A 22,330-nucleotide genomic window follows, 5' to 3' on the forward strand; every position below is an offset into this window, starting at 1 on the left:
TCTGTGTAAACTGGGTAAAAGAGTTTGCTAAATTCCTAATACTAAATTCTATTATATGCATCACACAAGCAGCGCATCAGGACCGTCACGTGCATCGTGATACACATCCTATCGGGAACTGCGTATCGTGATACATATCATGACGTGAGCGTATTGCTACTCCCCTGTTACACACTGACTACACCAGCTCTTGCATGTCTCTTGCTGTTTCTGTCTGTGATGTTTTAAGATTTCCTGTAGTGATCCCTGAAGCAGTGGAGCAGGTAGGGGTGTGTCCTGATCTTATTACTGCATGCTTTGACTCTCACTGGGAGGGGCAGAGCCAGACTGACACAGGGCAACTCCACTGTCAGATGTGAAGGTGCTTTAAATCTGGGGAAGGAGGGGTGGGAATTATAGCCGGCTAATCACAACCCTAACACGTTTCTGTTTGTAGGAAATGCGGAGCGCTGCAATGAAGGGGGGGGGGGGCAATGCGGTGAGCAGAGAGGATGTCGTTTTTTAAAGTCTGGCTCCCTCGCCTCTCCCTGGGTGTGTGCATGGGGGTTAGGGGGGCTCTGTGGTGCTGCCCCTGGGTTTGTGCATGGGGAGGGGGGAGGGGGGGGGGCTGTTTCCTGGTGGTTTGAGTTTGATTTTACAATAAGAAATCTACACTATAGAAGAGTCATTGCAAAGCACAGTCCTCAAACACTATAAACAAAAATGGTTGGGTGAGTAAGCAGTGGTGTTTGCATGCAACCAAAGCATTGTAGATTAGCTGCATGGTCAACATTATCTAATGAACAGAGAGCTGCCCACGCTATGTAGTCCAGCCCCCTAACACACCTCTCTCCTATCGCTCTCTCTCTCTCTCCAGGACCTCATCTGTCACCCGCAGCACATCCTGGAAGACGAAGGGTTAACCAAAGTGGCCCGGCTGGTTCAAGCACTGACACAGACAGCCACACAAGGACCCCTCTAGCTCCTTGGACAGGGCTGCCTCTACTGCTGCCCGACTCGAACTTGCCTTTGACAGTCCAGTCAAAGATATTCTGTGATACCGAATCGAGAACATATCTGCAGTAACATAGATATTTCTGGTTCAGTTCTGTTTCCAGGTGTCAAAAGAACCGGACTCAAGCAGCACCAGATAATGCTCAGCAGATGATCGAGGATTCACATTGCATAGCATTGTGATTCCATCCCAGGTCTTCTTGTGAGCTCTGCTTACCTGTACACAAGTATCCCTTTTTTGCTGGCTCTTCCAAGCCTTGAGGCGAGGGGCGGGGTTAATTATTTCCGTCATTACGTTGCGTCAGTCTGTCCGTCAGTACGACCTTTTTTTTTTTTTTTTTTTTTTTTACCACATGGCCTCTAAGCCTGAGTATCATGCTCACCACATTTCTCTCTCTCTATCTGAGAAGCATTCTCCTCCTTTTGCTGAATCGTTACATTCGATAATATACGAGGAACGCTGAAACAAGGAAAAACACAAGTTCCACTATAGTCCACAAGGTGGTGCTATTTCACCATTCAACTCCCGTGGTTTTTTTTTTTTTTGTTGGTTTTTTTTTCTCAAAGGGATTTCCATTTGCATTCAATTTGCCTCAGTCTTGGCTGGGCGTAAAAAAATCAAACGATTAATGAAAGCGAACCCCTAGTTTAGTGTATTATATAAGCGTCTACAGCAACGTCTGACAGAGTGTCATGCAGAGGAAGGCAAAATACTAACTTCATTATTCGGAAGATAAAGGCATCTAAAGAGTTAATTTGCTGGGCTTATCTTCAGTGAGTTTTGTTTAGACCAGCAACAATGGAATAGTTAATCTGTAATGAAAAATGTAGCGGATCTTATCATTTAAAGGTGAAGGACCGCATTTTACTTCAAGACTGTTGTGCTGCTCTTGATTCACAGCAGTTCCTATATATGCTTCAAGAAAGTGGCACTGGAACAGTTTTTAAAGTGGGGGTGCTGAAAGCCATTGAACAAAACTGTAACCCCTGTGTATGATGGAAGCCATGCAAAGCCAGGGGGCGCTGCCGCACCCCCCAGCACCCCTAGCTCCAGCGCCCTGGCAGGTTTGATACCAGCGGCGGGCCGACTGAAGTGATTAACAGGAGCGAGGGGGCTGTCCTAAAAGATATCGTTGCAGAACGCTTTCGACATCCACTTCCCAGAACAGGAAGAACATTTCTATTGCACTTATTTTTGCAACAGTAAAAATGTTTGTTTTTGTTTTTTTGTTTTTCATAGGGTTCATCAATTTCAAACTCTTCAATTATCGACAGTCTGGCAAAACACGCACCGTATCTGAGGGGAGGGGGGGAATGGAAACCATGAATTATTATTAATAAAATCATCTGTTTTTAACCAGACTCTCTCCAGGCCTCTTCCTTTTGAATCGTTTTTTCATACCAATCTGTGCTTTACAATGCTTCCCTATGCTTTACCACACCTCTCTGTGCTTTACAATGCTTCCCTATGCTTTACCAGACCTCTCTGTGCTTTACAATGCTTCCCTATGCTTTACCAGACCTCTCTGTGCTTTACAATGCTCCCCTATGCTTTACCACACCTCTCTGTGCTTTACAATGCTTCCCTATGCTTTCCCATCCCTCTCTGTGCTTTACAATGCTTCCCTATGCTTTACCAGACCTCTCTGTGCTTTACAATGCTTCCCTATGCTTTACCAGACCTCTCTGTGCTTTACAATGCTTCCCTATGCTTTACCAGACCTCTCTGTGCTTTACAATGCTTCCCTATGTTTTACCAGACCTCTCTGTGCTTTACAATGCTTTCCTATTCTTTACCAGACCTCTCTGTGCTTTACAATGCTTCCCTATGCTTTACCAGACCTCTCTGTGCTTTACAATGCTTCCCTATGCTTTACCAGACCTCTCTGTGCTTTACAATGCTTCCCTATGCTTTACCAGACCTCTCTGTGCTTTACAATGCTTCCCTATGCTTTACCAGACCTCTCTGTGCTTTACAATGCTTCCCTATGCTTTACCAGACCTCTCTGTGCTTTACAATGCTTCCCTGTGCTTTACCAGACCTCTCTGTGCTTTACAATGCTTCCCTGTGCTTTACCAGACCTCTCTGTGCTTTTCAATGCTTCCCTATGCTTTACCACACCTCTCTGTGCTTAATTATACCTTTGCTGTGCTTTTACTTTAGGGAAACATTTATAAGGGTGCTGCTGCTTAGTTAAATCTAGAAAAATAGACGAAACCCCGATATTAGCGCAGTTAATCTGTTGATATAGAGCCTGTAGTGACTGAAACGTTCCCACTGCTTTGTGGTTGATATTCTGAGTGTGAGACCGGATATTACAAGTGTAGCTGATGCCAATAGGTTTCAGTGGGAGACGTGACTTTTATACGTGTTTTATGAACCAGCACATAACAAACAGACTCGGGACAAGACCAAGTTATTCATTTAAAAATCGGGCTTAATCAATGAATCATCTCCGGGAGTTGGACGGGAGGAAAGGTTCAGTTCATGTCCGGTGTACTGTAAAGACTCAGCAAGCATAACTAACGAAGTGGATCAATTTTGTTTAAAAATTAAAACAAACAAACAAAAAGTTACTTGTTTAAAGTTAATAAAAGACACTCGCATGATCTATCCCTGTAGCTACGTGATGTCATTCTCTAGCGGCAAACTCTTAACAGTCTTTTCAATGGAAAGTTACTGCGTGTAAATTTAATTCGTTCAGGGTTTTATTGTTTTGTTTTTTTCCTTCAAATTAATTATTTTAGTTCTTTTTTTAGTACAAGTAAAAAAATAATAATTAAAAAGTCGTTTTCTCTGAGTGTACAGAACCACGCAGCCCTCCCTGTTCTGAAGTCATTCATTTTGAATTTAGCCCCCTGATAATTAACGTAGATTTAATTATCCGGTATTAACCCCATGTTCCTTGTTGGGATCGGACAGAAGAGAAAGGGGAACTCAAATCATGCTGAATTGACAGGGGGCTGAATTTAAAATCAGTTCAGAGCTCGTCTGACGTGCATACGACATTCAGCCGTGGCATTCAGACAGAATTCAATTTGCGATCATTGATTTTTATTTTATTTATTTTTTTTGCGTTATCTAGCAGGTTATATATGACTTTTAAACAAGCATTCACAGTATGCACACACATGTAAGCTATTTCTGCAGTCTACAGCCGCTGTCGCTGCTAGTTGTGTAATGGTGTCTATTACTGTCAGGGGTTATCACAGCCCCAGTGCATTCTGTCTCAGGTGCATTTCATTCCTTTGAGAGATGCAGGACTACTGCATCTCTCAAAGGAATGAAATGCACCTGAGACAGGTAAGTTGAAAATCCTGAACTGTTCCAAACTGTCGCAGTCATGATGTCACCCCGGTCAGAGGGGAAATACTTTTGTGGTTTTGCCCCACCCCCAACCCTAACCCTAACCCCAACCCCAACCCTAACCCTAACCCTAACCCTAACCCTAACCCGACCCCCCCCCCCCCCCCTCGATCTAGTGTCTATATCTCTGATTCAGTGGCAAAGCTGCATGGATCTGTGTGGATCTCAGCTTTTCTTAGACCCTGTGGAGGAGAGCGGAGATCCGCACAAACTCAAGCAGCTGTTTCTGCCCTGGCTTCACTCTGAACGGTGAATCAGCCCCCGTTCGACCCCAGCGACCCTCTCCTGCAGAGAGAGCTGGAGCCAAACAGTCAGATAAGAATCAGACCACGCAGCGCTAGCAAATATATCCCAGCATGCAGGGCACATATCCTTTGATTTTTAGACTCTTATGTGTTAGCCCTCCAGGGAAAAAAAATAATTATAGCACGTAACAGAAATGCAGCACAGCCAGGAAGCGTGGTAGAGCTGAACAACCCAAAGTAGGACAAGCAGAGACTGCTGATGTGAGGAGGGACTGCCGTCTGTTGTGAAGGGGTCTCCCTCTCCAGGAATGGGCGCACACACTGTTCCGTTTAAGGGCCTGGGTAATTAGGGAGGGGGAGGTCGTCCTCAGTTAGTGGAGTCGATGATCGCCACTGGGGAGTCCATCTCGTGGCGAAAGGATACGCGGGCCTTCCTGCTGAAGTAGGCCCGGTGGCTCTGTGGGTCGCCCTCGCTGCTGACTGACTGCGTAGACGACAGCCTAGCTTTTCCAGCGGCCCGTTCTGAAAACAGGAAGAAAAAAAAAGATAAGTAATTGATAAAAAAACAACAAAAAAAAAACACATAATGTTTTCAAATTTCTGTATTGGTTCGTAGATATAGCTCCTTCGGTCTCTCTGTGTGTGTAACTGTATCGCCCTATAGAATGAAATGGCGTCATAAAGTCGAACGAACCCTTGAATTGCACACGAGTGCTTTATAGTTTTCTCACATACCGAATGAAAAACTGAAAAATCTGACATTTCCAAACCTAATGTGAAACACTACTGTGCTACTATTATGACTTCTGGCTCAGACTTAAATTTCTTACATTTTTTCTATAAAAAAAAAAAAAAAAAAAAAATCATTTTTAAATTAATGTCTCAATCCTGAAATTCTAAGTGATGCAAAACTTTTGGCCAGAGCTGTATATCAATCAATCAATCAATCAATCGATCTTTATTTTATATAGCGCCTTTCATAGTGCATCACGAAGCGCTTTACAAGAAGAAGTAAATATAAAAAAAAATCCATAATACTTCAAATAGAGAAATGCATAATACATGATATACAGTGGAAAGTACATAATGCATGAAATAGTACAATACATACAGTGGAAAGTACATAATGCATGAAATAGTACAATACATACAGTGGAAAGTGCAGCATGCATGATAACAAGAGAGTAACAAGAATATCAGGTTTAAGGAGCAGGAAAAGCAAGAGAGATTACAGAATCCCTTTTGAACCCGGGGTGTCGTGTCCCCCCCCCCCATCGTACCACACAGCTTGTTTCGACCAGCCTCCTTGCTTCTCTCCTTCCAGCAGCTGTACCAGGGAAAGCAGTGCAACCCTTTCACTCCCATGGCGCTGGGTCAGAGCTGGAAGACATACAAATAAAAAATAAAACACAAGCATTCACATTAGCAAGCAGAACAGCCACCTCGTTCGTCCCTCCTGCACACTTCCATTCCTGAAGCGCAACAGACGGGCTACAGTTAGTCAGCTGACAGTCCAGTACAACACTGGTGCCGAAAGACCCATAAAAGAATGCACAACTCGTTGTACCTTGACACGAATGGGGTATGGCAGCCGACGACCTAACAGAGTTCCACTTCTTTCTGCAAAACACAAGAAACTGCGGTTGCAGTGGGCTAAGGAACGAAAACACTGGACACTGGAGGATTGGAAAAACATTGCCTGGTGTGATGAATCCCGGTTCCTGCTGTTCACGCTGATGGGAGGACTAGGGTATGGAGAGAAACCACATGAGTACATGCATACATCATGCCGCGTGTCAACATTGCAGGCTGGTGGTGGTAGTGTGATGGTGTGGGGTGTGTTTTCATGGCACACATTGGGGCCCTTGATAAAAGTGGAGCAACGTTTGAATGCCACAGGATATCTGAACATCATTGCCAATCAGGTGCATCCCTTCATGGCAGCAGTGTGTCCATCTGCTAATGGATTTTTTTTCAGCAGGATAATGCCCCATGCCACAAGGCTAGGATTGTCCAGGAATGGTTCAACGAACATGACAGTGAATTCAGCTTACTGCAGTGGCCTGCCCAGTCACCAGATCTCAATTAAATTGAGCATCTGTGGGATGAGATGGAACGAGCTATTCGGAGTAGAGATCCACTACCAGCCAACTTGACACAACTGTGAGAAGCACTGGAGTCAACATGGGCCAGCATCCCTGTGGAACGCTTTCGACACCTTGTAGAGTCCATGCCCCGACGAATTGAGGCTGTTCTGAGGGCTAAAGGGGGTGCAACTCAATACAGGAAGGTATATATGTATAGGTATATATATATATGACGTCTCAGTCCTAAAACTTGAGATGATGCAACTTGGCCATAGCTGTAGAGTCGGATATTTTACAATGAAATTTTCTGCAGTTTCTTTACAGCTGATTGCCAGTTTTGTGTTGATAGGGGGGAAAAAACCCCAGAGGCGGTGTTGTTTTAAGCAGTGGGGCGCAGCCAGGAATGCTGTAAAGCAGCCCTGTCTGTTTACCAGTAAAGCGTTCCTTGTGTTTCCATGTACTGTATCTCAGGGCTGTCAGGGCGTCGGACCCAGCCTCTGGTTTAAGAGAAGGACGCTGATAATTTAATGCCTGTTTCTGAGAACCAGTGCACAGTGTCACTTTTATAAATGGTTACCTCTTACTGAAATGCTAAAGCTGAGATTTCACACTGCCTGGCTATTTTATTAGGACCAGTCCCTGAGATTATATATAAAATATAAAAAAGTCTACCAGAAAGCCATAATACTAACAGAGTAGAATTTTATGTTAGATTTCGAAATTTCAGATCGGAGTTCATTCTCTTGGGTGATGATGCCAAACTTTTGGCCAGAGATGTAGGCTTAGTTGTGTCTTATTAAACTCAGGAACGGATCACACCGCTATGTAACGGGAGTCACTTCCATTCCTGTATCTCTGCCTGTGCAATACAATCACGCCCACGCTGTAATGACAGTATAGTGCGACACTGCCAAATGAATTCTCAGTGTGGCAATTATCAAACGTATTAGAGGAGTCTTGCTCCCTTGAATGAGAAGTCAAGGTGCACAGCCAGTTCCAACACATGCAAATATTTGCCTGTAAACACACAGCCCCCCCCCCCCCACCCCACCCCCTGCTGGAGAGGCTGTTTGAGGGTAAACTCATATGCCAGGGCTAGGCAGGTTTTAGGAAAACCAAATGCATTTGCATGTATTCTGACACGGCAGGAAGGCAGCGTTCTGTGACGGTCCTCCAGTCACGGTCCGAAGACCAGCCCGCCTTGGTGAAGAACTCTTTCGGCGTCAGAAAATTAGAAGCGCTGTTTTTCAGTTTTATTTTTCACTGTTCAAAAAAAAAAAAAAAAATGAAATCGGGTTTATGTCAGCCTTTCATTAATGATTATAACACAACAACAATAAAAACCACCCTTGTTAATAATTATAATAGCACACCACATTACGCTACACAGCAGCTTTTAAGAGTCGGGGGGGAGGTTTGGTTTGGTTTGGTTTTTTACTCAAATTTCAGCCCTCTGTCTATTTATGTGTTGAGTGGGCGGGACTGCGAAGAGGTAACAGGTCACGGTGTCACATGATTTGAATGGAATGAGGAATGCTATTCAAAGCAGCTCAAAAGCAGCCCCAAGCAGCTCAAAGGAGCGCCAAGCAACCCAAAACAGCTCAAAGGAGCTGAAAAGCAGCTCAAAGCAGCTCAAAGCAGCCCAAAACAGCTGAAAACAGCTCAAAACAGCTCAAAGGAGCGCCAAGTAACCCAAAACAGCTCAAAGCAGCTCAGGGCTTGCGTCTCTCGCCTCCATAAATGGAAGTTATTATTCATTTTATAATTATTTGCTGGAGCCCAGAGCCCGGAGCCCGGAGCCCATCCCTTCCCTGGGAGACTGGCTCATTATTCCCACGCCTCCCCGGAGCGCTGAGCTCCCGGCCCTCTCTTGGCGTTGTTTCTTTCCCAGTGATAAGAGGTCAGTCCCTGCTGGGTTACACCACCAGCAATTCCTGGCACAGCAATCCGCTCACAGAGATGCACAGCCCTTGAGCTACTATTTCTCCTCAGTGCAGAATCATTGCAGTGCCCCTGCCTGCCTGCCTGTCTGTCTGTCTGTCTGCATTGCCACTTCAGATCATTTCAGAAGGGTATAGTTAGTGTACTGTGATACCAGCCATTCCCTGATATAATATTGCAGTGGCTCATTGGCTCTGCCACTCTGTCATCAGCTGTGAGGTACTCAGAGGAAAGGTTTGTACCTTGCATTTGGGGGGCGGAGACTCCACACTGTCAGCATTTCCCTCCAATCAGAGCTTTCCAAAACCAAGGGCAGGGCTGGAACCAGCCCAAACTGGTATGAGCCTACCCTCTAGGGAATGGGGAGTGGGGTGTGAAGGAATGCTTTGTAACCCGCTCCTCTCGAAGCCTCAGGAGGGCTAGTTTTGAGACGGAACTCTGTGACACAGTTGCCTCCTTGTGCTTTACCACACCTCTCTGTGCTTTACAATGCTTCCCTATGCTTTACCAGACCTCTCTGTGCTTTACAATGCTTCCCTATGCTTTACCACAACTCTCTGTGCTTTACAATGCTTCCCTATGCTTTACCAGACCTCTCTGTGGTTTACAATGCTTCCCTATGCTTTACCACACCTCTCTGTGCTTTACAATGCTTCCCTATGCTTCACCAGACCTCTCTGTGCTTTACAATGCTTCCCTATGTTTTACCAGACCTCTCTGTGCTTTACAATGCTTCCCTATGCTTTACCACATCTCTCTGTGCTTTACAATGCTTCACCATGCTTTCACTGTGCTTTACAATGCTTCTCTATGCTTCACCATGCTTTCACTGTGCTTTACAATGCTTCCCTATGCTTTACCAGACCTCTATGTGCTTTACAATGCTTCCCTATGTTTTACCTCACCTCTCTGTGCTTTACAATGCTTCCCTATGCTTTACCAGACCTCTCTGTGCTTTACAATGCTTCCCTATGCTTCACCATGCTTTCACTGTGCTTTATTACACTGTGCTGTGCTTTTACTATGGGAAACGTTTATAAGGATAGTGAGACGATTCAGATCCCTATTTTAGAAACAGTAAAAGAAACTTGAGAAATGCCTGGACTGGAATGGTTTGGTGTTTAGGGTATTACATTACTTTACAGTGTTTCTATACAAAGCACTATTGAGTGCCTAACGGGCAGCTACTGTATGACAGACCTGTTTCATAACGACTGGGCGCCTGGGCGCTTCAAAATACTCTTACCAGCTTATTTGGAAAACGACTGAGCACGGTGTTAAATTCCCGTCCTGTTCACTCGCAGGGTAGGAATTTTAGACCTGCTTATTAATACTGTGTGCTCCGCTGAGGAGTTTTGAAAGCGGTTTCCCGGGAGACCGCGCTGCAAAAGACGCAAACATTTGGCAAGGCGTAAAAAAGAAAGAGTCAGAAGCAATTACTTGAATACCAGTTAAAATCGCTCAACACCAACTCGGGTGAAGGCTGGGGTTTCTAACGCGGTAATTTAGTAAGTTATACTGGGCAGAAACAAGGCAGAAAGTGCTGTACATGGACCGGGGACGGTTTTACGCACTGTATGGTTTACCAAATAACTTGTCAAAACACATCGAGTACAGTAAGAATTTCGCAAGATTGTATTGCACGACACGCCCAGTCTATTGGTTCGGGACTTATTGTATCTTGAACTGTTGCGCTGCCAAGTTTGGGAATGCAAATTAAGATTTTGCGCGAAGAGCGAAGTGTTACTGTGTGAACTGCATTTGTTCTAACTCTGGTGTTAATGCCACCTCGCTCTGTGCCCGCGGGTGACTCGGTACACCTTTGCTAAATGGAACGGTTCCTTTTCAAAGCGCATTCCCCAGACTTAACTAAAAACATTTAAAGCAGGTATTACACCTGTTCATTTTACAAAACTAAAACCGCAAACAACTATATTGTCATCGCTGTCAAACGGAATTACTGACTGCATTTGTAATTTCCTCTCATTTAAATGTTCTCGTACTTACTGCTGATTTTGTATCTCTTCTTATCTGTGTTGTGATAGTTTTATAATGTAATGTGAAACTTTGCTAAGAAATAAATACATAAACAAATAATAATAATAATAATAATAATAATAATAATAATAATAATAATAATAATAATAATGCAAGTCCATTTTTGTTCTCCTTTCAAAACCTAGGAGTTAATTAAAGGCTGGAGTGAACACTTTGGAAATCAACTCAAGTCCACGCCAGCAGTGTCGAAGATTTGGCAAAGCTAACCCTGTCCGCCTCTTTACATTCCTGTCACACAGCTGCTGGGTTTTGTTGGTTTTGTTTTGTTTTTAGGATTTTTGTAGCATGATCTAAAATGTTCTCCGCGGGTTCCAAAAACTATAAACAACCCAAATTTGGTCAAATCTGCCCGGACTCCCTCCTTGCTGTTGCGCAACGCCGGGCCGGGCGTTCATAATGGACCGGCGCTCTCACACGTACAGTTCAGCTGTTTTCACAAAATGAAAAGTATTTTTAAAATGTGCTGCCTATTGTCCAATTTTAGGTTTTTAAGACAACTTTTAGCAAATTTCATTAATTTTTCCATTTTTTTTTTTCAAAAGGCGACGAGGCAATCTCACTACAGCTAATGCATGGATATGCAAACGTTTTTTTTTGTTTTTTTTTGTTAATTCACATCACTTGTGTATAATACAAATTAATCGAATCCTTAAAGCATTCAAAAGCCCTACGCCCCCCCACCCCCCACACGCACACACACACATATAATGCAATTATCATCAATGCATTTATGTCTTAACCTCCTAGTGCTGCGTCTTTGGGTAGACGCGTTGTTGTAATGCCTCTGCAGCTGATGCATAGTTCACACACACTATAGTCTGTGTAAGTCGCCTTGAATAAAGGCGTCTGCTAATAATAATAATAATAATAATAATAATGCATTGAATTAACATGCATTTTGCTGAACTGTATATCCCACAGCAGAAACACGTACCAGTTCGCTCGGTAAGGTATCCAGTTATACCGGAACGCGGTTGGGTGCGTTTTGTTTCAAGAACGCTCTGGAACTTCTCGAAGCAGCAAGCCAAGCTATGCAGGCGATTTCTTGTTTTAAAGCAAGTTCTTCAATGCTCACTCACGCTGACTGACACCCCCCTCCTATTGCACCGACCGGCGCGGCTCTCCTTCAGACTTGTTGCGTTATTCTTTTCTTTCAGCGAGCTTCTTACTTTGCAGAAGCAGCTGTATTGATCTGCTTGCTGCTGTCTTGCTGTCTTTTTTTGTATTATTATTTCCTTACAAACTTACAGAACGAATGGGCTTTTAAATAGCTTGAAATACAATCATGTGACTCGAAAGACGCTCACACACCCCCCTCTCTCTCTCTCTCTCTCTCTCTCTCTCTCTCTCTCTCTCTCTCCTCTCTCTCTCTCTCTCTTTCTCGGTAACTGGCATTATCCCAGTCTGAGAAGCGTGTTAGTTTATGACAGTAATGCCATGCACAGCTCCGGACAAGAGCTTTGCATCACCTTGAATTCTAGAATTTAGATTTTTCTAAGTAGCATCGTTTAAGCCTTAATAGTAGCATGGGTACGATATTTCATGTTCGATTTCGAATCAGATTTCTTTTTTTGTCAGTTTTTCCGAACATTGCCCAATTCCAAGGCTGCTATACGGCTCAGGCAGTCAGGCTGTGCCGGTGACTGGATGAGTTTAAGAGCTGCTTTCAGTTCTAGTCGAAAAATTGTAAAATCACCCTTCCCCCGGTGAGACAGAAATGCACTTCCAGCGGGCTTTTAAAACACGTGTCATTGACTCGATTGTAAAGGTGAGGGAAGGACAGCTTTTCTTCTTTTTGATATCCACACGTTAACAAGCGGATATATTTATGACCTGCCGGTTTGTAAATGCTTCTTAAAGGCAACGTCGAGTGTGACTACAGTCCGCATACTTATAATAAAAGTGGATCGGGCTACTCTTCTATATGCTTGTAATACTGTAGTCTGCTAATTAATTAGAATGGGATTGCAAGTGTGTGTGTGTGAGTGAGTGTGTGTGAGTGTGTTTCTGTGATGTGATTTTTAAGTAAAAAATGAGTAGAAATCAGTGATTTAGACTTATTAACCAGACCAAATGGACTTTGAGTCGATCAGCAACGTTAAAGCGACGCTGTAGGCACACAACCGTTCCCCGCTAACCAGAACCTCGCAGTGCGGTCGCGTTTGCGCCCCTTTGTTTTGCAGTAGACAGAGCAGTCGCTTTCACGAAGAGCTTATTGATTTTGTAGCGCCTGAACATCAAAGGGTATTTGGGTATTTTTTTTCCCAATCTCCTTCGTCCTGCTTATCCGCTGCCTGTCCTTTCTGTTACCAATACCTGATAGCAGGTACCGATCCTAATAAAGTGGCCAGTGTAGTGTATTTCCACGCCGCGTTTAAATTGGCAATCCCACAATATACCCGAAACGAGCATTGCTGTCCAAACCCTTTAAACAGGTGCCAACTGGTTAGTGTGTGTTTCTATTTTATTTCTGTTGGTTTCTAGAGGCGAGATATCCAGATGTCTCCTCGGAAACGAGGCAATGGCTTTCACTAAGGAATAAGAGCGTCTTAGTGCGTTTTGTTTGCGGTGTGTTTTGAGCCAGGAGGCGTTCACATCAGCCTCGGCGGCCTCTTTTCTCTTTGGATGCCCACCATACAAGCTCTCTCTCTGTCCCGCTGCGTGAGCTGCATGTTTGGATGTGTGATCCAGGCGTTAAGCGCTGTCTCTCCCCGCTGCTTCACACAGTGCAAGCAAACCCAGACCACAACTGCTTCTGTTCAGCCTTGACCAAAAGTTTTACATCACTTTCGAACTGTAACATCAGTTCATTCTGTAGGGTGATGCAAAAACTTTGTTTTGACCACAGCTGTAAGGGCTTCCCTGCAGGGGTTGTGTAGTAAGGGCGCCCCCTAGTGTCGGAGTCTTGTATTTCAGTGTTAACACACCACGAGGGCCGCATGGTGCAGTTGGGTTTAAACATTGAAAAATATAAAATATTTCATCTTATTAAGCTTAACAGTAAACAGCTATTTTCTGTACTGTACAAATTACAGGTGAAATTATTGCTTATTAATGCACAGTTTATGCCTGATGTTCTCTTACACACACACACACACACACACACACACACACACACACACACACACACACACACACAAACACACACACACACACACACACACACACACACACACACACACACACAAACACACACACACACACACACACCACACACACACACACACACACACATATATATATATATATATATATATATATATATATATATATATATATATATATATATATTATTATTATTATTATTATTATTATTATTATTATTATTATTATTATTACACATTTAGATTTTTTTTTAATTTATTAATATAGGATTTTATGTCCAACATTTAAAATTAAGGAAGCTTTTATACAAGATTCAATGTCCTGCCATATACACTGTTATATTTGTTGCAAACAAAATAAAAATAAAATGAAATACTGAAAACAGCAAATTTCCTTCTAATGTGAAATCAGTTACAGTACAGCTATATGATCATCAAAGAAAATACTGAAACGATCTCGCAGAATTCTACTGAAAGCTGTAATAGCAGTATTGTTGTATTTCATGCTAGATTTCGAAATGTCACAGTTTTTGGTACGTGCAGTTCAACACTGTGAACGTGATACGTATGCAGCAGTTTTTACTGAAGTTCAAACATCAAAGCTGGGCTGCCAATGGCATTTTTCCAACCACCCCCCCCCCCCCCCCCCCCACACACACACACACCTTTTTTTTTGGGTGTAAAAAATTTTTTTTTAAGCAAGACAGTTTATTTAAATTCCTGGCATGGCTGGAGCTTTCCTCCTGTGGGTCGTGAAGTTCCCCGTGGGCCCCCTTGGTTTGGCATTGAGTTTGGGTTCCGGTTCACATCTCTTCCCTTGTGCCTCTCTTCTCTCTTTGAAAATGTAAGCGGAGACCACTATCCCGTAGACAGCACTGAGAACTAAAACAATTGTGTAGCAACAGGAGGCCATCTTCAAAATACCCCACGGGCGCTCCAGATCTGGAAAAACAAGAGGATTCAAATACTAAAGGAGGGTTGTGAAACCCGAGGAGAGCCCCAAGGAGGAACAGATAACCAGGTAAAAGCGCACCATGCAGGGATGCAACTCAAAGGAAACAAACGCTTAAATAAAATATCCAAATATCTATTATGTTCATATAGTTTTTTTTTTTTTTTTTTTTAAATGTATGTCTCAATCCTAAAATTCTAAGTGATGCAAAACTTTTGGCAGAAGCTGTAGGACGGTCCTTTGAAACCCATGGTGGATCCTCTCGAACTTCCCTAAAGGAGATCTACAGCTGTAGCCAAAAGTTTTGCATCACCTAGAATTATTTGTTTCTTTATTTCATTTTATTTATATAGCACCTTACTTCATAGATCCAAAGGTGCTTAAAGAAAACACCTCCTCAAAGACATACCTCCAGACAACACCTGTAAAACTCAACTCTTCCCTTCTGGACAATATAGCACTCTACATTTAATGCACTTATCTGCTCCCTATTCTATTGTATTTAATCCTGCACTTAACCCAATCTGCAGTATCTTGTAACTATCTATGTAACTATCAACACTGTTATCTGCTGTGTTTTGTATTTGCTCTTATTAGGACTGAAGTCATTGTATTTTGTATCTTGCTCTTAATTGTACTGCAATTCTTGATATGTATTATTTTGTATACAACTGTATAAGGGCATCTGCTAAGAAAAAAAAAATAATAATAATAATAATAATAATAATAATAATACATAGATCACAATAAAACATTAAAATAGCATAAACAGACTATAATAAAAAGACTATTTTAAATCAAAGTAAATACATTTCCAATCATGTATATTAATAAATAAATAAAACACAGTAATAATGGATATCAATGAAAGACTATAATAAAAAGGCCTGTGTATATGAATAAGTCTTCAATCTTGACTTAAAAACAACAAGACTCTTAGCTTCTCTGTCAAAGAAAGGCAGAGCGTTCCATAATGTAGGAGCCTGATAAGAAAAGGCTCTTCCTCCCTTACTGTTAGTATTTGACCTTGGGATAAGCAAGACCCTTGAATCTTGAGAGCTACGATTCCTCTTAGGAATGCGTTGGGATCAGCAGCTCCTGTAAATAACTGGGAGCCAATCCATTAAGGGCTTTATAAGTTAGAAATAAAATCTTAAAATCAATTGGAAACTGCGCAGGAAGCCAGTATAAGGAGGCCAAGACAGGAGTAATATGTTTGCTGGTTTTTAATTAGAATTCTTGCAGCAGCGTTCTGAATAAGCTGCAAGAGAGATTCTAGATACTTTGGAAACACAGTAAAAATAAAGTGTATTACAATGTGAGGGTTGAGTGAAAAAAAAACAAAAAACAAAAAAACTATATGAACTTAATTTAGATATTTTATTTAACCGCAAATAAACTACAAAATGATCTTGCAAAAAAAAGCCTTAATAGCAGTTAACTAGTATTTCATGTTAGATTTTGAAATTTCACATTTTTTGATTTGTCACTTTTTCCTTAAGTATCTCTCTATCTATCTGTGTATTTATCTATCTGTGTATTTATGTGTGTATTTGCAATACCTGCGTCGCTGTAATCTGTCGAGTTGTCAGAAGTTTTAATCCAATTCCCGCCCGTTTGCGATCCTGATGGTTGATGCCCTCTCTTACAGCCTTTTAATGAAAAACAAACAATAGTTCTCTCCATTTCTCCAATTTAAATACTATTGTACTTGTTACTACTACAAAAATAATAATAATAATAATAATAATAATAATAATAATAATAATAATAATAATAATAATAATAATAATAATAATGTTACGTTACACTTAAGTCTAATGTTTTTTAAAATCAAATTCTCCCAGAATTATCATCCTTACGCTTTATTCGGTTGATTATAGTAATATGATGAAGGTCTATGCAGTACAATATAGGAAATCACTAGTTCTGGTCCTGTTGTTCTCTCAAGTGTTTGTTATTTTTTATTTGGCGTCTGAAGTCATTCGACAAACTCTATTAATTTATATCGACCTAATTACGTTGAATTATGACAAGTCTGGCAGAGTTTTGTGTTTTAAAACATTAGACAGAAGTGTACTACTACAACTAATAATAATAATAATAATAATAATAATAAATAATAATAATAACAATAACAATAATAATAATAATAATAATAATAATAATAATAATAATAATAATAATAATAATAACAATGACAATGAATAATAATAATAATAATAATAATAATAATAATAATAATAATAATAATAATAATAATAATGATGATGATGATCTGTTACTACTACTACAATGGATGATAATGATGATGATGAATGATGATGATGATGATGATGATGATGATAATAATGATAATGATGATGATGATGATGATGATGATAATAATAATAATGATAATAATAATAATAATAATAATAATAATAATAATAATAATAATAATGATCGTCACGTTTGCTCTTCGTCTCAGTCGATCTCGTCAGAGGCTCCTCGGCGGTTATGCTCTCGTGCTCCACCTGGCAGGTGACCCGCGCGCCCTCGTGCCACGCCTCGCCGCTCAGCTCGAGCAGACTCCAGGCCGAGAACGTGCCGTCGCCGTTACCGAGCGGCTCCGGTACCTGAGAGCCGGGCAACGCGGGCTCGGCGCCGTTCACCGTCCAGCTGATCCGGACCGGCTTCGGGAAGAACCGGCTCGCCAGGCACAACACCAAATTCCTCTCCCGCAGGTCTTTGTGAGCCGGCGGGTAAACAGACAGAGAGGGCTTCCGAGGAGGGGGCTGCTTGCCTGAAAAATAAATACAGAATAATTTACCGACAGGGCATATCAACAGTGTGTGCAATTAAAACACGAAATACCACACTACTCCCAACTCACAATGTTCACCACACTTATTATATATATATTTATTAAGTTTAAGGTTTAAATATCCCGTGTTGGTTTGTTACTCCGGATACGCCGTCTTATAAAAAAAGAGGGAGTTCAAATGCCTATACAATCAATGCTCCCGATAGATCAATGTCAATCCAATCAATCACTATGATTTATATTTGTTGCCGGTTATATTTAGGCCAAGTTTATATATATATATATATTATATATATATATATATATATATATATATATATAGAATAGTGAATATATGATATAGTATATATATATATATAGATATAATATATTTATAGTTTAGTATTGTGTTGACTTTTAATAACTTTGCACCAGTTTTCATTAAAAAATAGTTCTTTAAATAACTCGCAAAATGACAGCCGTTTTTATTTTTTTAAATATTTCTTTTACCTAAAACGACCATCTCCGTCCCTTCACCGAACACATATCTGTTAGAGTACCAGGCGGCGCAGTAGTAAACTCCCGCGTCAGACTGCTCGATCTGCCCCACGGTCAGGCTGAAGCTGTTGCTGTCCTCGTCAATTTCAGGCAGGAACCTCTCTGAGAAACCATCTCCGTAGCTGGCTTTGGATTTGGACCGGAGGCTTAAAACCAAACGCATGCCCTCAGCAGGGGGCTTCTTGTACCAGGATAGCACCAGCCGTCCGACCTTGTGATTCCTCTCCACCAGGCATCTGATTTTAGGGTTTCTTCCCTGGGGTGAGGTAACCGAGGGGTGGGGCTGCCTTAACAACAGCGCTTTCTGGTCTTCCCCATCCACGATACCTATATAATAATAATAATAATAATAATAATAATAATAATGTTACGTTACACTTAAGTCTAATGTTTAAAAAAAAAACAAATTCTCCCAGAATTATCATCCTTACGCCTTATTCGGTCCATTAAACTAATATGATGAAGGTCCTGTTGTTCTCTCAATAGTTGTTTATTTTTTGTTTGGCGTCTGAAGTCATTCGACAAACTCTATTAATTTATATCGACCTAATTACGTTAAATCATGACAAGTCTGGCAGAGTTTTGTGTTTTAAAACAATAGTAATAACCAATAACTTAACTTTGACACAGACCGCCGCTCTGATTAAATGACAAATCACATTGCATCTTATATAAAATAATATTAATATTATATTGTAAATAAAACAATGCAATTATAAACAATAAAGTGTGTCCGTGTGTGTGTGTGTTTGTGTGCGTGTAAAGAAAAAGGCAATATAGGTACATGTGAATAATTGAAGCTAACAAAAAATTAAAACAGGACGTTTCGGACTACAAGTCCTTCTTCAGCTGGATGGAAAATACATATTATTTAATTATATATCAGTCTATTTAATTATTTATTAAGCATAATATTACTTTTATTATATTTAAGAACAGCTTATGTATATGGGATTTCAGCTTTGAACTGAAGGGAATCGTTTCTAATCGCTTTAATCGACCAAAGCTAACCCATTAAGCTGTGAAGCACTGCGCTGTGTGGCAGTAACGCGGCTCTGCTGTTTCGCGTTAATTGGACAGGGCAGTTAATTCAATAACCAGCTTTGCAGCTGCTTCCACCTCTCACTGTTTCTTCTTATTTCTTTCTCCTGCAAAATAACGGTAACTTTTGTATTTTTTATTTTAAAGAAACACCTGTTTATAAAGGTCTGTATTATTAAAGGTAGTTTGTTTATATCTTAGACATGTAGTTTGTATATATAAAAAAGGTATTATTTATTCAAACAACATATATATATATATATATATATATTTATATATATATTATATATATATACCAAAGAAAAGTTTTTTTTTTTTTTTTTTTTTATGGTGTTTTTTTCTAAATTTTCAGAAAAAAAAAGCCTGAAATCCTTCTTTACACAAAAGGTACACAAATGATTAAAAAATATTTTATTTTCAAATTTCAAGCAAAGCCCTTCTTCAACTGTTTAAAAATCTCATTTAAAATTTAAACAGCTAAAGAAGGGTTGTTGCCCTAAACTTCATGAAAATTATTATTTTTTTTTAATCTTTTAAACGTTTTTGTGTACATTTAAAAAAAAAAAAAAAAAAACACCTTTTGTTTCATATGCCTTCGATTTTGTACACTGCAGTTTATATAATAATAATATAATTTATATATAATTTAAATCTTGTAATAATAATAATAATAATAATAATAATAATAATAATAATAATAATAATAATAATAATAATAATAATAATAATAATAATAATAATAATAATAATAACGTATTTATCTGAGCACTGCACGATTATACGTTTTAATTTTGTAAATAAATTTCATACTAAATAAATTTCAATTCCTGTTCATAATGACCTGCAAGTTATTATAGTACTACTGAACTAATTATAATGATCCAATAATTATACGTTATGGTCATACTTTTTTTGCAATCCAGATATAGTTATTATTATTATTATAATATTATAATTTCGTTTTAACCTCAAAAATGGAGAAAACATATATAAAACTATATATATATATATATATATATATATATATATATATATATATATATATATATATATATATATATATATATATAATGCCAGACTGTTTGCAGCACTGCTTTTTTCTTTATTAATTATTCACATGTATACTATATTACCTTGTTGTTTTGGATTTTGCTAATTTTAGTACTCAGCGGTTTTCCTTTTTCAAGAAAAATGTTTTGTTTGAAAACAAACAGTGGAGATGCTTCTTCTAGGCTTTTGATAGATTCGTATAAAATATTTAATCTGGAAAAGATGCCATTGCGATGAACCATCTCGTCTCCAAAGCCGTCTAATAAAACTAATACAACTAATATTATTACTATACCAAAGCGCTTACTCGACGAATACGCAGCCAGTGCTGATATTAATATGATCACTGCCTTCATGACGGAGGTGAATCTCTTTTTTTTTGTTTTGCTGTGTCTGGTTGTTGTTCGTGGTGGCTTGTCGACCAACGAAATGAACAGTTTCTTCTGTTATAGGCTATAGCGATAGCGCGCCATGTGACATGCCACTGATGACTTCCGTGAGATAACGCAAAAAAAAAAAAACACTGCAAAGTTTCAACCGTGTGCTGTAAACAAGATGCGTTGAACGTTAACATATTTCTAATTCTCCAAAAGCATTTTTTTTTTTTTTTTTTTTTCCCAAGGTATTTAATTGGATTTTCAAAGCGCAATTATTATATGTGCTGTGGTGTATAGGGATGCGTTTTAAGGATTCAGGCAGTGTTGCTTGGCTACCTCCAGTCAGGTTGAGGGTTTTATCTTTCCCTTGCGCTCTTTGTATGGCGGACCATTAGAGGGAATCAGCGAACGCTTACAGATTATCCCTTCCTATAGAATTAAAGGTACTTGAAGAAGTCACGTGGTTCTAACAGGTGTTCTCTCTCACAACGCACAATCTGTAACCATGAAGACAGTTGAGCCCTGCACCAGTGTTTTCAACGGATTACAATTTTTGGTTTTTGCCCTTTTGAGGCTTGTGATAGGGGCTGCTGGCTTCTAGACCACACAGATGAGGATTATAAAAAAGGTGCAGCTATACCTCAGCTTTCAGTAAACTGCTTATTTGTTCTAGAAACCTCAGTTTCCGGTTCAGGCAGAACCTCCTGCGGATTGCACAATAGCTCTAAATGTATTGCATTATCTGCAAAATGCGCTGTGGCGTATGCCTTACCACAAGAAGCTTTTTATTTATAGTGCTGTGCTTAGCCAAGCTCAGTGGGAGAGTAAGCACATTGCAATCAACTCAGAGCTTCTCTTAGGGGGGGTGAGGGAGGGAGCAGTTTAATCTCCGTTGTCTCAAGCCTGCCCTGGACTGGAGGGAGTATCCTTTCTCTTAGGTGGATGAGGGGCAGTTCAGTTTTAGGAGGCTGTGTGGTCCAGTGGTTAAAGAAACAGGCCAAGAGGTTCCCAATTCAAATCCCAGCTCAGCCACTGACTCACTGTGTGACCCTGAGCAGGTCACTGAACCTCCTTGTGCTGCGTCTTTCGGGTGAGACGTTGTTGTAAGTGACTCTGCAGCTGATGCATAGCTCACACACCCTGGTCTGTAAAGCGCTTTGTGATGGCGGTCCACTATGAAAGGCGCTATATAAAAATCGTTGCTGTCTATCCAGTCTCCATTTTTTCCCGAACTGTGGGCGCTTAAATAATACCTTTCAGAATTCAACATTTTTATTAAAGATCAAAAAAGTTAGACAGGAGACATGGAAATTAATTTTTCAGAACGCATTTATGTCCAACATTGCTGCAATATTAAAAAAAAAAAAAAAAAAACAGAAGTTGGTGAAAAAAGCAAAACAGTTTACTATAGCTTAAACAAAATTAACATCTGCATACTTTAATACAAATGAAATGAATAATTATCAAGTAAAAATGTACAATACGTTATAGGAAACGTGTTTAATGACGTAAATACTAAAGACCACAAATTTACTAATGTTATCAGCCCCTAAAAAGATAGAGAAAAAATCTTCTGAAGGAGATAGTTTCAGAATCGATAGACTTTTTTTCTTTTTTCTGTTTTTTCATAAGCCTCCATCATCCTAAAATTAAAAATAAAAAAGTTAATTAATATAAATTAAAAATAGTTAACAGCGCCTACTGTTAGAAAAAAAAGGGGGTACAACATGAGTACTTTTATGTGCCCCAAAGAAGAACTATATTCCCTTTGA

General features: G+C 40.0%; 2 protein-coding genes and 1 long non-coding RNA gene across 3 annotated transcripts in view; 1 reads left to right on the forward strand and 2 right to left on the reverse strand.

Moving 5' to 3' along the window:
• Nucleotides 1–2,353, forward strand: part of LOC121306445 (leucine-rich repeat and calponin homology domain-containing protein 4-like) — a 38,839-nt gene extending 36,486 nt beyond the window's left edge. Inside the window, exon 19 of the mRNA XM_041238162.1 lies at nucleotides 857–2,353. Within this exon, the coding sequence (XP_041094096.1) occupies nucleotides 857–961 (105 nt within the window). The 3' untranslated portion in view covers nucleotides 962–2,353. The remainder of the gene's footprint in view (nucleotides 1–856) is intronic.
• A 2,155-nt stretch (nucleotides 2,354–4,508) lies between these two features.
• Nucleotides 4,509–12,000, reverse strand: LOC121306442. The gene is made up of 3 exons (XR_005948220.1): nucleotides 11,626–12,000; nucleotides 5,886–5,985; nucleotides 4,509–5,127 (listed from the first exon to the last, which is right to left on the reverse strand). It is a non-coding gene; the product is annotated as an uncharacterized LOC121306442 (long non-coding RNA).
• Nucleotides 12,001–14,507: 2,507 nt separating this feature from the next.
• LOC121306530 (M1-specific T cell receptor beta chain-like) lies at nucleotides 14,508–20,584 on the reverse strand. The gene is made up of 5 exons (XM_041238291.1): nucleotides 20,489–20,584; nucleotides 18,043–18,417; nucleotides 17,200–17,532; nucleotides 16,310–16,399; nucleotides 14,508–14,737 (listed from the first exon to the last, which is right to left on the reverse strand). Exons 1-5 carry the CDS (start codon nucleotides 20,535–20,537, stop codon nucleotides 14,508–14,510), a joined length of 1,077 nt encoding a protein of 358 aa, XP_041094225.1. The 5' UTR covers nucleotides 20,538–20,584.
• Nucleotides 20,585–22,330: the final 1,746 nt, after the last annotated feature.

The sequence above is a fragment of the Polyodon spathula genome, chromosome 48 (genome assembly GCF_017654505.1).
Source record: "Polyodon spathula isolate WHYD16114869_AA chromosome 48, ASM1765450v1, whole genome shotgun sequence".
In the NCBI taxonomy this organism is placed as follows: domain Eukaryota; kingdom Metazoa; phylum Chordata; class Actinopteri; order Acipenseriformes; family Polyodontidae; genus Polyodon; species Polyodon spathula.